General features: G+C 42.1%; 1 protein-coding gene across 1 annotated transcript in view; it reads left to right on the top strand.

Moving 5' to 3' along the window:
• The window catches only part of Lonp2 (lon peptidase 2, peroxisomal), a 92,638-nt gene that overhangs the window by 17,014 nt on the left and 61,926 nt on the right, over positions 1 to 13,698 (top strand). The window contains exon 7 of the mRNA XM_005401402.2: positions 4,377 to 4,635. Within this exon, the coding sequence (XP_005401459.1) occupies positions 4,377 to 4,635 (259 nt within the window). The remainder of the gene's footprint in view (positions 1 to 4,376; positions 4,636 to 13,698) is intronic.

Raw genomic sequence — 13,698 nt, 5'->3', positions numbered from 1 at the left:
TAAAATGCAGACATTTTATTAGCGAAGACTATACTGCTGTGTGTGTGTGTGTGTGTGTGTGTGTGTGCACGCGTATGTGTGTTTGTGCTTCGTAGGAGTCACATAACCAGATTTCAAGATGTTGAATTTTAATATTACAAAATACATGGCCAGAAATGGTGGCACACGCCTGTAATGCCAGTACTCAAGATGCTGAGGCAGGAGGATCGCTGTAATTTTGAGACCAGCTTGGGCTACAAAGTGAGTTGAAACCCTGTGTGAAAAAAACACGCAAATACACACAAAAAGCTTCTCTAGCATGTTCAAGCCCCTGGATTCAGTACCTAGCACACTCAAGGAAGGGAGAAAGGAAGGAAGAAAGGAAAAGGAAGGAAGGAAGGAAACATTTAATTTATTTCTGTCTTAAAGAGAGCCCAGAACGATACATATTTGTGGGAACTGTGCTGCGGTTGAAGTTCAGGTTGAAAGTAGCCCTCTTTCATTTGCCTGGGTAGGATCATTTCATACATCGGTTCGTGGGAATAGCTGCGTAGTAAGATGAAACCTGCCTCGTCTTCTTCCTTCTGCCCTGACAACCGTTAGGTTTTAGCCCTGTTAGAATTCTTAGCTTCCTGTTTGGCAAAGCGAGTATAACTTAAGCTGTGCTGTTTTTCCTTCATGAGTTATTTCTAAGTTTGTATGCATCTCAGCCCCTGTCTTCGTGCCTGCTGGAAACCTATACATTTTCACTAGGTTAAACCCACTTGTATTACTGAACTGTGCAAGGAGTTATTGTAAAACAATACTGGCGGTGTTTTTTCTTGTTTTCCACTTTTATTGAGGTGTAATTGACATGTGGTAACCGCACACATGACAGGTGCACATTTTGATGAGTTTTGACCTATGGAAACATCCCCATAATTCAGGTAGTAAAAACGAAGATACCATCGCCTCGAAAGGTTCTTTTGTTCCTTTGTATTCCTCCTTCCTTCCTTTCCTTTCCTCCCTGCCTTTCAGTCCTCAAGTAACCATTATAGACTTTTATTTGAGACCAGGTCTCACCATGTAGTGCAGGCTGGCCTCGAACTTGCTTACATAGCCGGGCTGGCCTCGAACTCACGATGATCCCCCTGCCTCAGTCTGCCGTTATAGATTAATTCATATTTTCTGAAACGTTATGTAAATGGACTCAGTAGTATGTAGCCTCTTTTCTAGCTTCTTCGATTCTGCATAATTAGTTTGACGTTCACTCCTGTTGCTGCATGTATCAGTAATTCCTCCTTTTTTGCTGGACTTGTGTTCTGTTGTTTCAATATACCATAGTATGCATATCCATTCACCAATTGATAGACATTTAGGTTGTTTCCAGTTAGTTTTGTTTTCTTGGTTTTGTTGTTTTGTGTTTTGTCTTTTTTTTTGTTTTTTGTTTTTGTTTTTAGCTATTAGTAATTAAGCTGCTATTGCCAGATGTAGTGGCACACTCCTGTAATCCCAGCACTCAGAAAGCTAAGACAGGAGGTTTGCTGTGAGGTTGAAGCCAGCCTGGGCTATATAGTGAGTTCAAGGCCAGTTTCAACTACATAGCAAGACCCTGTCTCAAAAAAAAAAACAACAAAAAAAAACAAGTTGCTAGGAACTACGGTGACAAATTCATTTCTTACATTCTTTCATAGGTGACAAATTCATTTTTTACATTCTTTCATATATACTGTCTTCTGGTTGAAGAGAATCATCCCTCAGGACTCTGGCATGCTGTGTGTCGCCATTAGAGGTATTCAGCACCCGAGTTCAATTACGAGAACCGTTCCCATTTCACATTTCTGCAAAGAACTGTAGATGGGTAGATTGTGCTACAAAAGGAGTTGAGTGGAGCACTCCTACACATTGCTATACAGAACTAGGTCTTTATGACTTTGGGAGAAGTTCAGCAAGGTAGAGAGCTGAGATACTAAAAGCAGGAAGGAAAGCAGAGAACAAAGCTGGAGGAAATCAGTTGGCCCATCTGCCCAGCTTAAATAAAGAAGAGCCAGCAGATACCATTTCAGTCTTCCAGCTGTAAATACATACATTTATATTCAAGTAAGGATTACACTTTTTTAACATTACCAGAAATCCTCTTGCATTTGGAATCATTAAGAACAATCAGAAAAAAAATATGCTGTATAGAAAAGATAGCGTGAAAATCACCTTTCCTTAGAAAGCTGAAAACTGTCTTTATTTGACATACTTCTTGGGAAAAATTCTTTCACAATGTTTCCAGTCTTTTCTAAATTACCTAGCTGGGTTTGGTGATCATACCTGTAGTCCCACCTATTTGGGAAGCTGAGGCAGGAGGATTGCTTGAGGCCAGGAGTTTGAGGCCAGCCCTCCATTGGGAGACCTTGTCCCCTCAAAAACAAAACAGAAGATTTTTACCTAGAATTATTCTTTGTTTACTAAATGAGCTAATCAGGAATGGATACTGTGTTACAAGTACCTTTTTAGGTACAAAACAATACTTTAGTGGCAAGTGCCTCTCCTTGGATGTGGTGTAATACAAGGTTTGCATATCGAGGTTAGTATTGTGGAACATTTGGAAAACTTTCTTCCACTTACTCATGTGTTCATTGCTTGTGTTCTGAAGCCGGGAAAGGGGAGAGAAATTTTATCCTTCCCTTTGCAAATCGTCCATCCAGGGTTCTGACTAAAGTCCACAGGACTCCAAATGGTACGGTAACTTTACATGTAACATATATTTTATATGAGTATTATAGTAGTGTGCTATACTGTGTGCATTGTACCATAAATTTATGTACAGTGTTCCTGTTTTAATGTACCTACTTGGTTGGGTGTTTACGGGCTCTTGGGAACCGTGTTACCTTTCAAGGTAGTAGTAGACTGCAGATCGCCGGCTGAAGAATGGGCTGTGTGGGAGCCCTTCTCCCAGGCCCCAAGCTGCCACCGTGTGGCGGCCCTGCACCCCCAGCACGTGGCCTCATTTTGGCTCCCGTGCCCTGGCGTTTGAGTCATGCGATCCGATGTTCCAAAGCACCTCAGTAAGCCTGATCAAAGGTTGCTCTGGGAACAAAGCCTGCCTCATACGTCCCATGATTCTTTTGTGGATACAGCTTTCCTGGACGGCAATTAGGTGATTCTCTATGATGTCTTTTTTTTTAACCTAGTGTTTTCATTTATAAAAGATTAGGTGAAGGAAATAATTACAGATATATGTGGAAATTTAGTTACAAGGATGCACAGTGTCAAGTGTTCTTTATAGCCAAAACTTTGTAAACTTAAATGTTCAGCATAAGGCATTAAATGAATATGGATAATTAAATAATAAATAGCTATAATGTTACTGAAAAATACATGTGACAGTGAAAGTTGCCAGATAAATTAAGTGAAAAAATATTTTCTAGAAGTCCCCACGAAACTCCATTTTGAGAAATAGATGTTTGAGCACATACTCACAGCCTGGAATCACATATCAAAATGGAGGTAGTGATGATCTCTTGGGTGACTGAGCTTACAGGTGACTGTTTTCTTTTTTATTAGTGTTACCAGGTTTTCTGGGATGACCATATATTATTATTGTACAGGGAAGAAAAAACACCATTTTAAAGGGATAAGTGCTAGCATAAATAGACTATCTTGACTTTTTTTGGGGGGGTGATTCTTTTTGAGACAGGGTCTCGCTATGCAGTTCAGGCTGGCCTTGAGCTCACTTATGTAGCGTAGGCTGATCTCAAACTCGCAACAATCCTCCTGCCTCAGCCTCCCGAGTGCTGGGATTACAGGCGTGCGCCACCACGCCCGGCTGACTATATCAAACTTGTGTCTGTGTAAGAAGTAATGTATATCTGCAGAGTTACTGGAGATGAAAGGCATGAGCTTTGTGCAGGGCCTCCTGCCTCTGGATACACTAAGCCTTAGGCAGGAAACCAAATCTAGTGCAAGTCTCCTTCAAGGCTTAGAAGGATCCACATGTGTTCTTATCACATCTTTTTTTTTTTTTCCTAAAAAATACTTTGGGTCCTGCCAAGCTGGAAAAGAGCCTTTTCACTTAAAAAGTGCGTGTGCTCACTGGGCTCTTTATCACATGCCTGTAATCCCATCTACGCATGGCTGATACGGTAGGATCACAAGTTTGAAGCTGGCCTGGGCAGACTTAGACCCTGCCTGAGGATAAAATTAGAAAGGCCTAAGGGTATAATTCTTTTTTTTTTTTTTTGGAACCAGGAATTGAACTCGCGACTTTGCACTTGCTGGGCAGGCATTGTGCCACTGAGCTATATCCCCGGCGAAGGGTATAGTTCAGGACAGAGCATTTGCCTGGCACACACGAGGCCCTAGGTTTAATCTCCAGTACTGAAGAAAAATCTACACACTCAAATGATTTCTGTCTGGTTGTTTGACAGACCGCCTGGACATTCGCGCAGCCCGGGTTCTCTTGGATAATGACCATTACGCCATGGAAAAACTGAAGAAAAGGGTTCTGGAGTACTTGGCAGTGAGACAGCTGAAAAACAACCTGAAAGGCCCCATTCTCTGCTTTGTCGGCCCTCCTGGAGTTGGAAAAACCAGCGTGGGGAGGTCAGTGGCCAAGACGCTAGGCCGAGAGTTCCACAGGATTGCGCTTGGGGGCGTCTGCGACCAGTCGGACATTCGAGGACACAGGTAATCCCGTCGGCCTGAGCCCCGATTCTGCCTCCCTTTCCTTTGCTAGGGCCCCCAAAAGCTGAGGGTTGCTGTATGTATGTTTTTCTAACAGGGCTTTTTGTGGTATCTTGAATGAAAGGACATTTACAGAACTTAGTAGCTAGCCCAGAGCCTGTGAACGGAATGGTAGACCGAAAGTACCCCTGGCGTTTGTGTGGAGTGTGGAGCTGGTCTGGAACTCAGCTTTTCTGGAATCTCATTTGAATGTAATTGTAAATTACTCTGCGATTGGATATTGTGTCTTTACATTCATTTTGGACCAGTAGCATTCCAAAATAATGACGTGTAATTCTTGAGAGTTTAAAAAATTAACTGCAATAGCTAGGGAAGATAGGAAAAGGTAGGGGATCTTTGATAGTAAATTTGTTCTGCTTGCAGTTTAAGTTTTCCTTTATGAAAGCTGGTTTGTATGATGAATATGGGTAATAAAAAGAGGTTAGTGTAATTGTTAGAGCTTCACCTTACATTTTGGACTTACTTTCTGTAAAAAAGTATTTTAAACTAGAATTGTGTCTCTATTAATGTACCTAATCAGAATCATATTCACTGTTTTGTTCTTTGTGCTGCCCTGATTAGAAGAGGCCTTCGGAAGGCCTGACCTTGTTCCATGACTTAAACCAGGGTTTCCTCACAGTTGCACGTTGTGGAGAGGATACCTGTAATGTCTGTTTGAAAAAGCTGGGGAGGAATGTGACTCAGTGGTAGAGCTCCGGCCCAGAATGCACCGGGTTTAGGATCAATCTGTATCACTGCAAAAACTAAAAACTTTTATATGGTGACACACACCTGTGATCCTAGCACTCTTGGGAGGCTGAGGCACAAGGATCACAAGTTTGAGCCCAGCCTGGGTAGTTTAATGACTTGAGACCCTGTCTCAAAATGTAAAAAAAACTTTTTTAAAGGATGGCAAGGTAACTCAGTATGAAAGCCCTAAGTTTAATCCCCAGTACTCAAAAATTAATTAATTAATTAAAATAAAAGTATTGTGGAACATTAAAGACTGTAGAAATCATGAGCATCTTATTTTCTAGTTACCTTATTTACAGGGATCTCTTACCTCAGTGGAGATGGGAACTGTTTCAGAAGCTTTTGTTTTAGAAGTGATTATTTTTATTCCCTTGTATTTCCTGTTAGAATTCTCATGAATCAAAGAGTCATTCCAGGATTTTAATAAATAAGCAGTGAGGGTGTAGATCAGGGCAGAGAGTCAAGTCATTTTTTCAGGCAGTTTCGAAAGCTGTTTGGTTCTTTGGATTGTCTTGTTTCTCACCTGTGCCACTAGAGGCTGTAGTTTGCTCACATAACGAACTGGCGCAGTCCCTCCTGGAGCAGCCTTGAAGAAGCTGGACTTAGTGCTGAAAAGGGCTGATTTAGCTCCAAGAGTTTGGGGGGTGCTCCCCATTCAAGCGACTTCAGTTGTCCCCAAACTGCTTGAGATGACCTTTTTCTTACCTGTAGTGCCGTACCGTGTAAGTATTTGTGGAATAAGCATATGAAAAACCGATATCACAGGCACATAACATGTAGGAAATTTCTTTTCACACCGATACTGGTTATTTTATGGGCCTTGGAAAGTGCCTCCAGCAGTGCCTGGCATACAGTGAGCTTTCACTAAAAACTAGCTTCACTGCTACCGTGATTTTTAAATTCTCAAGAGGACATGTCTAGATTTATAAGCTTCAGTACTTTATAAACTTTAATCTGGTGTTTATGTTCGTTTCTGTATGAAACGTGTATTCTTTTCCCAGCATTATTTAATGTACGTGGCATAATTGTAAAAAATATATTCACCTATTGCCTAGTGGTGGAGAATGTATGGTATCATAAATCTCCTTCTACTGTCTGTGTTTTAAATCTTTACTGACATGTAAAAGTTGTTCACTGTTTTCAAGTTAGTGATTTAAGAGAATTAAATCTAAAGAAAATAAGGATATACTTGATCAGTCTTTTGTAAAAGGAGATTGTCACGATCACCACTGCTTAAAATATTTGCAAATACACACTTTTTAGAAATGTGTGTCATACATGAGGCTGTGATTGTTGCCCAGTGAAGGAGTGTGGATTTGCTTATGAGTCCTCCTATTCAAGGCACATTTAGACCATACTTGCCGGTCACTGCTCCCTGGCCATCTCTGTTCCGGGTGTCACTAAATACGACAGCACCTATCCCTGTGTGATGGGGGACTTTGCCCACCTCCCCTCCCAGCTGTTAAAACCCAGAGAGGACTTTTGTGTCGAAACCTGTTTGGCAGCACGTGGAGAGTGGGGTGTGGCTGCTGCAGAGCAGAGAGGATGAGGAAGAAAGAGTGTGCTCCTGTCCGAGCTGCGAGCAGAAGGTGCGGGGCAGGGAGAAGGAACAGTGCGGCTCAGACCCCGCCACAGGCGGTGTCCGGCAACGGCGCACGCGGTCCATGTGACGGTGCAGGCATGTGGGAGACACCCAGGTCTTGGCACGTGAGCGCTGGTCACATGCTCGCAATTAGAGTTCATGAAAAGTTTTGTTTTTCCTCAGCCTCTGAGTAGGCACCACTGTTCTGCGGTCTTAAAATAGCCAAGGAAAAACAGAGCTGCTTTATGTGATCCTCGCTTTTTCTCTTGGTTTGCCACTCAGATTCCCTGTTTCCCGGGCGTGGAATTCCAGCCATTTGCTGGAAGTACCTGTTTATATTAAGGGAGGTACTGATGAGAATTGACTTGGGAATTAACTCTAAAAACAAAGATGTGTTTTTTAGAATTAGATAAAGTAGGAGGTAAGGAAGAAAAAGGAGGTTTGCTTACATTTAAGCTTTACACAGAGAGGAAATGAGATCTGACTAAACACTGGCCGTTGATTTTCTTTTCTTTTTTTTCTTTTTTTGTCTTTTTGTGACAGAGTCTCACTATGCAGTTCAGGCTGGGCTCAAGCTCACTTTGTAGCCCAGGCTGGTCTCAAACTTGCAAAGATCCTCCTGCCTCAGCCTTCTGAATGCTAGGATTACAGGGGTGTGTCACCATGCCTGGCTTGATTTTCTTTTCTTTATGCTGTTTTGAGTGTTTTGACAACTAGAGTAGAAACATATTGTTGATATTATTATTATTATTATTATTTATTATGTCATTATTTTATCATATTAAACCTGCTTAGCTCTGTATTAATTCATGCACTTTTCAGTTTTCCCAACACTTTGCATTTGGGTTTCTCTCCATTCAGATATTTTTGTCTATTTTATAAGCCATGAAATACCTGGTCCATCCTATTACTTCTTACAACTTTTATATTTAAATCAGTTTCTACAAAGTCCGTATATGAAATAACTTCCTTTAAGGTAGATGTTTTTTAAGTCATGTGTATAATCTGTTTTTCTTCAGTTGTTCTTTGGTAAAAAATGCTGCTGTGATACATCTCAAATCACTGTTTCTGTTAACCCTTTGGAAGAAGTTTACCAGCTGTTTGTTCAGATCAAGTTATGTCCTTGCAGGGAAGCTTTTGCTGTTTTCAAGCAAGATGGGAAGAAAATCTTGTGATTTCACATTGATAAATTTTCATTTGCGACCTAAAATAGTGAAGTTGTAAATAAGTCAGCTGCTTCGTTATTAGTCTCCATAAGGGAAAATAACTGGAGCGGCAAGCCTCGGTATTTTTAGCACAGCAGACCAGACGTGCTGTGATTTGCTCCCTGTCCCCGCAGCCTGTGTTCACACGTGACCCTCCTGTCCTCTCTGAGGTCAGCTTCCGGCCCCGGGACGAGCTTCCTTCGTTACAGAAGTGCAGTCAGTTGTGCCCTTTCTCCTCTCCAGACCGATCATATATTGTCTGCAGTGTGCCTGTAATGATCAAATCATGCAGGTCTTGGGCGTTTTAACAGATGTCTCCGAGCTTAAAATACTAGTACAGGTGGTGCATCTCTAATCTGGAAATCTGAAATTCCCCCAAATCTGAAACTTTTGCACATTCACGTGATACACAAGTGGAAAATTCAGGGCCTGCCCTGATGTGATAAGTCTTAGTCAAAACTAAGTGCACTAAAAAGCTGTGTAAATTTACCTTCAAGTTGTATGCATAAGGTGTATGTGAAACATAAATGAACTTCACATTTAGATAACTTCACGTTATGTATGCGCAAGTATTCCAAAATCTTAAAAACATCAAAATTCAGGCCGGGGATATAGCTCAGCAGCATAAGTGTTTGCCTGGCAAGCCTGAGGTCATGAGTTTGATTTCCCATCCAAAAAAAAAAAAAAATCAAAATCCAAGGTACTTCTGGTCCTAAGCATTTCCAGTAACAAGGCCTGGTGTCACATGCCTTTAATCCTAGCAACTTGGAAGGCTGAGGCAGGAGGATCACAAGTTTGAAACTACCTCGGGAATTGAGGGAGATCCTATCTCAAAATAAAATTTAAAGGGGCTGAGGACATAGTGCAATGGTAGAGCACTTGCCTAGAGTGTGTGAGGCCCTGGGTTCAGTCTTCAACACTTCAAACAGAAAGCACCTTCAAGCCCTGTCAGGGAAGGTCTGCTGTGTTCTCGCGTTCCTTCTTATCACCTCATGATATTTATCAGCACAGTGCTAAGCATAGCCGGTGCTTTCTGTCCTATGCATTTCTGTGAGACTAAAACCTGGTCATATTTTGGTGTAGTCATAGGCTCCTTAGATGAGGCTGTCTGTGCAGACTAGTCTATAAAAAGATTTTGGATGGCTAGAAGAAAAGTAATTTTTTTATATATTATGTACTAAAATCCCAGTCCCTTAAATACTGTTTTCTTTTTAAAAAAATCATTAGGATCTCAAAAAAAATGAAATCATTAGGATCTCTTTTAAGCTTATTATTTTTTCCAGTTTGAGATAAATACTTCTCTCTGTCTCTGTAGAAAAAAATTTTTAAAAAGCAAAGGAAAAAAATCTTCACATTTTGTCAGTCATACATAAATAATCATACTAAGCTTTTGTTTCCTTCCGGCCAGACTTTATTGGGCATCTCTTGTCTTCTTTTAAGCAAAAAAATTGTAATGCTACCTTTTTATTAACACAAGGCATAAACATTTTATATTATAAACTGTTAGTAAGTATTAGTGCTTTGTGTTATACCCTATATGAGCCTTTTAATTATATAAGTGAGGAAAAATTGATGTAAGACATCTTATTCCTGTTATTATTTAGTCATCAGTAATAACAGTTTGACCAGTCTTCCTATTATTTTAGATTGGAAGATATCTATGTATAAAACACAATAGTAAGACAGTTGATAACCACGAGGTTATAAATAGATGATACTGTGACTTTCTGTAACTTTGTTTTTTAGTAACATAAACCAGACTAATCTTAGAAAATAAAAATTGCTGATCTCATGACTTAAAAGTTGGAACTATGTAATTTTGGTTTTGTGTATCTGATACACTAGTGGAATAGTCTTTATACGTCTGTGAAGTCATATATATTATTCCTTTAGTAGTTTTGCTTTTTACATTTATATCCAAATCCATTTGGAATATATTTTAAACATTGGGAATTTTATTTTTAATGTATACATAAAAATTAAAAAAGTACGTATTAATGAGGTAACACATAATGTCTTTTGTTTATTTTTATTTATTAATTTTTGTGTGTGTGATTCTTGGAATTGAACCCAGGGATTTGCACTGAACTGCATCCTCATCCCTTTTTATTTAGAGACACGGTCTCACTAAGTTGCTGAGTTGCCTAGGCTCAGCTTGAACTCGGCACCTTCCTGTCTCAGCCTCCAAGAATGCCAGAATCACAGGTGTGCACCACCACACCCAGTCCTCATATTTTTTAAATGAACCTGTTTAGTTCAGTTTTAGGAAAAAATCGTAGGCAGTCATGTATTCAGTCTGAATGAGAAGTCTGTGGAAACTCTATTTTATTACCTTCCAGTTGCTGTCTTCTGAAGAAAGTATCGAAAAGACACTTTGCCCTTCTTAACCAGGTAGCTTCTGAGGAGGCTTTGGTAGGTTAACTTGTCAAGAGGGGATTGCAGATGTTTGGTGACACTAAAGGAGAACGTTTCTATCTAGTGTGTTACTCCCTTTGGCCCTTCTAATCGTGTGGCCCACAGTTCATTCACAGCAAGCCCTGGGTCTCAGTAACTTCAGGCAAGGCAGTGCGAAGTAGGACAGTTCAGACTGAGCAGATGGAAGCCACTGGATGCTACGTTTCTAGAGCAGTGTCTAAAAAATTAGTTTTTTTAAATAATCAACAAATATTAAGTGTTTCCATTCAATAGTTGTCAAATCAGTTAATACAAGGTCAGCAATTTTATGTCCCGGATCTTGGAAAGAAACATCCTTTCGCGGCAGCGTCAGGTCCCAGTACCACCTTGCCTAGGTGCAGAGTGGACGAGGTTGGCTGTTGCTCCGGTGAAGGCTTTCTACCGTGAGGGGCGGTCACGGCACAGACGTGTCAGCAGCTTCTGTGCTGGGGGTTCTCTTCGTGGTTCGACCTGGAGACCAGTGGTGCCCTTTTGGGAGGTGCCGCGTGACAGAGAACCATCGGGACCCGCGTTTGCTTGACGACATAACAGGACATGTGGGAGAGCTGCTTTCCCGAGGCAGACGCAAATTCGCATGTTCTGATTTCTGCTTTTGCACTTTTTCCTAGAAAGTGTTAGACTTTTAAGTAGCTGTTGCTAATAACAGTTAGCACTGTTTAAAACTACTGTGTGCCAAACACGGTGCTGGCTGTGGCCCGTGTGTTCTCTCACGGTCCTTGCAGAGCCCACGAGCTTGGCCTCGTTATGTCCAACGCTGGGTCGGGTCGTCTGCACCGTACATTTGGAAAGGTGCTTGGGGCCTGCGTGGTCCGTCTAGTGGAGGACAAGGGTTCCAGCTTTCCACCCAGCATTCACTTCCACGGGGGGCCAGATTGTCGTCACAGTGCTTGGCACTGTTTGGAGGAGCTCCCAGTACCGTGAAGGAAAAGGAGGCCGTCAGAGGAACTGAGGGCAGGACACGAGGTGGGCACCACGTGGTTGGAAAGGTCACGCTGTGGGAGGAGGCCGTGGAAGATTTCTTAGAATTGTGGGGAATCACAGAGGTAGAGGAGTAGCAGCAGTGCATTCGTCACTTCTCAGAATTACAATGAAATGTCTATGCAGACTACTCACTAAGAAAAGAGGTTCGTCTAGCTCGCAGTTTGGGGGCTGAAAGTCCAAAGAGCACTGCACAGGTCTGGCAAGGTCCCCTTTGGCCGTGTCATCTGGTGGACGGCAGTGCCAAGAGTGTGTGCAGGAGCGAGTGAGCATCGCAGGCGGGCAACCAGAGAGAGAGGTGCAGAGCAGTTACTCCTCATGAGTGTTCCCTGGCCTCCTACCCCTGCTGCTGCCAGGAGCCAGGCCTTTACCCACAGAGCCTTGAACGACCCTCGGACAGGGTCCAGACCGCCGCAGGCAGAGAGCGCTGCATGAACAAGGGTAAAATGCTGCAGGGCTCATGGGCTCTTGCTGTGGAAGAAGCAGGAGCGTAACGGCAACAAGTTGGAAAGTCCAATGGGCAGGAGACTGAAGAACCCTGAGTTCTAGACGAAGGCAGACCTTATTCTGTAGGTGCTGGTGGGAAGTTTAGGAGGAACTGCTTGTTTGCAATTCCCTTCTCTAGAAAAGGTGTCCTGAATATTACTTTATAGCCATGACCATGGGTCTAAAATCATCAGTGCTTATTTATGAACTCTATCAAAAAAGAAAAGGAAAGCCAGCCATGGTATGTAAAGGCTCTAATCCCAATGCTCTGGGAGGCTGAGGCAGGAGAATCACAGGTTGGAGCTCAGTCTGATCAATTTAGTGACTTAGTAAGACTGTCTAAAAATTTAAAAAGGATGGTGGTGTAGCTCAGTGCAGAGGCCCTGGGTTTAATCCTCAGTAGCCCTACACACACACACACACACACACACACACACATTAATGCAGCAAGGGTACATTAATTACACTCTGCTCTAAGGGCACCACTGGTCTCACCCTTAGAGGTGTTGAGGTTCTTTTAAATCCCCTTCCTTTCACCCTAAAAATCAGAATAATTAGAAATCTGTGATTTCTCTAGAGAAATAATTCAAAGAGTTCATTAATATCACATCTTGCCCTTTCTGTGTCCCCTTCTGAAATCTGAAATGTGCTATTCCTTACTGTTTCAGGACAGTGTATACTGTGTCTGGCCTGGTACCCGGCGCCTTCTCCGCTGAAGGCATTCCCACGGTATTGTTAAGCTGTCTGTCCTTGCAAAGGTCACTCTGTCTGTTCTGTCCTACTTTATCCCAGTCATGTGGCAGAACCGGGGCTCGCTCTGTGAATCGGCTTTGTGCGGGTCGTGAGATAGCGGCTGCTGTTCTACTTACCGTGGATCACTTTCTTCTGGGCAGTCAGCGTTTTATGCCTTTTCAGAAAGAGCTTTTTTCTGTGCCTGACCCAGGCAGGAAGGTGGTAATTAAAAAGAAGTAAACCACTGCTTAAAGTTTTGTTGGCTTTGTAAAAAAAGAGAGAGAAGGCACTGTTTCAGTTTGCTAAGCGTGCTTGTTTTTCATGCCACAATCTGCATCACCATAATTACGTAGATGAGTCGTGTTCACGTATAACACAGCCTCTGACATTTTTAATGATCAACAGAGAGGCTGGATTTGATTGTGCCCCTTTGTGCATGTGGGATGGATATGTTTTATTCAAGAGCTCAGAATTTAGAAAAATACTGTTGATCTCAGACTCTCACTACAATCAATAGATAATTGCCTTTGAAAGTTAAGAGTTTAGAGGTGTTGTTTTCTTTTAGTCTACATTCTAAGTGCCACCTGTACCAGTTTTAAGCCATTTTATGAAAGTGTTGTAGCCACCTCTGGGCCAGGTATTTCAGTACGTTAAACAGCTGTGTTGGAGCCAGACTGCATTGAAAAACACATGAGAAATTTGGGGATTAAATTCAGAGGGCCAAGCTGGGTGTGGTGGTGCACCCCTGTAGTCCCAGCACTCTGGAGGCCCAGGCAGGAGGATCCTTGAAAGTTCGAGACCAGCTTAGGCTACAAAGTGAGCTCAAGGCCAGCCTGA

This window comes from Chinchilla lanigera, unplaced genomic scaffold (assembly GCF_000276665.1).
Source record: "Chinchilla lanigera isolate Chin_1 unplaced genomic scaffold, ChiLan1.0 scaffold00073, whole genome shotgun sequence".
Classification (NCBI taxonomy): Eukaryota; Metazoa; Chordata; class Mammalia; order Rodentia; family Chinchillidae; genus Chinchilla; species Chinchilla lanigera.
This window is presented reverse-complemented; position numbering and strand designations above follow the sequence as displayed.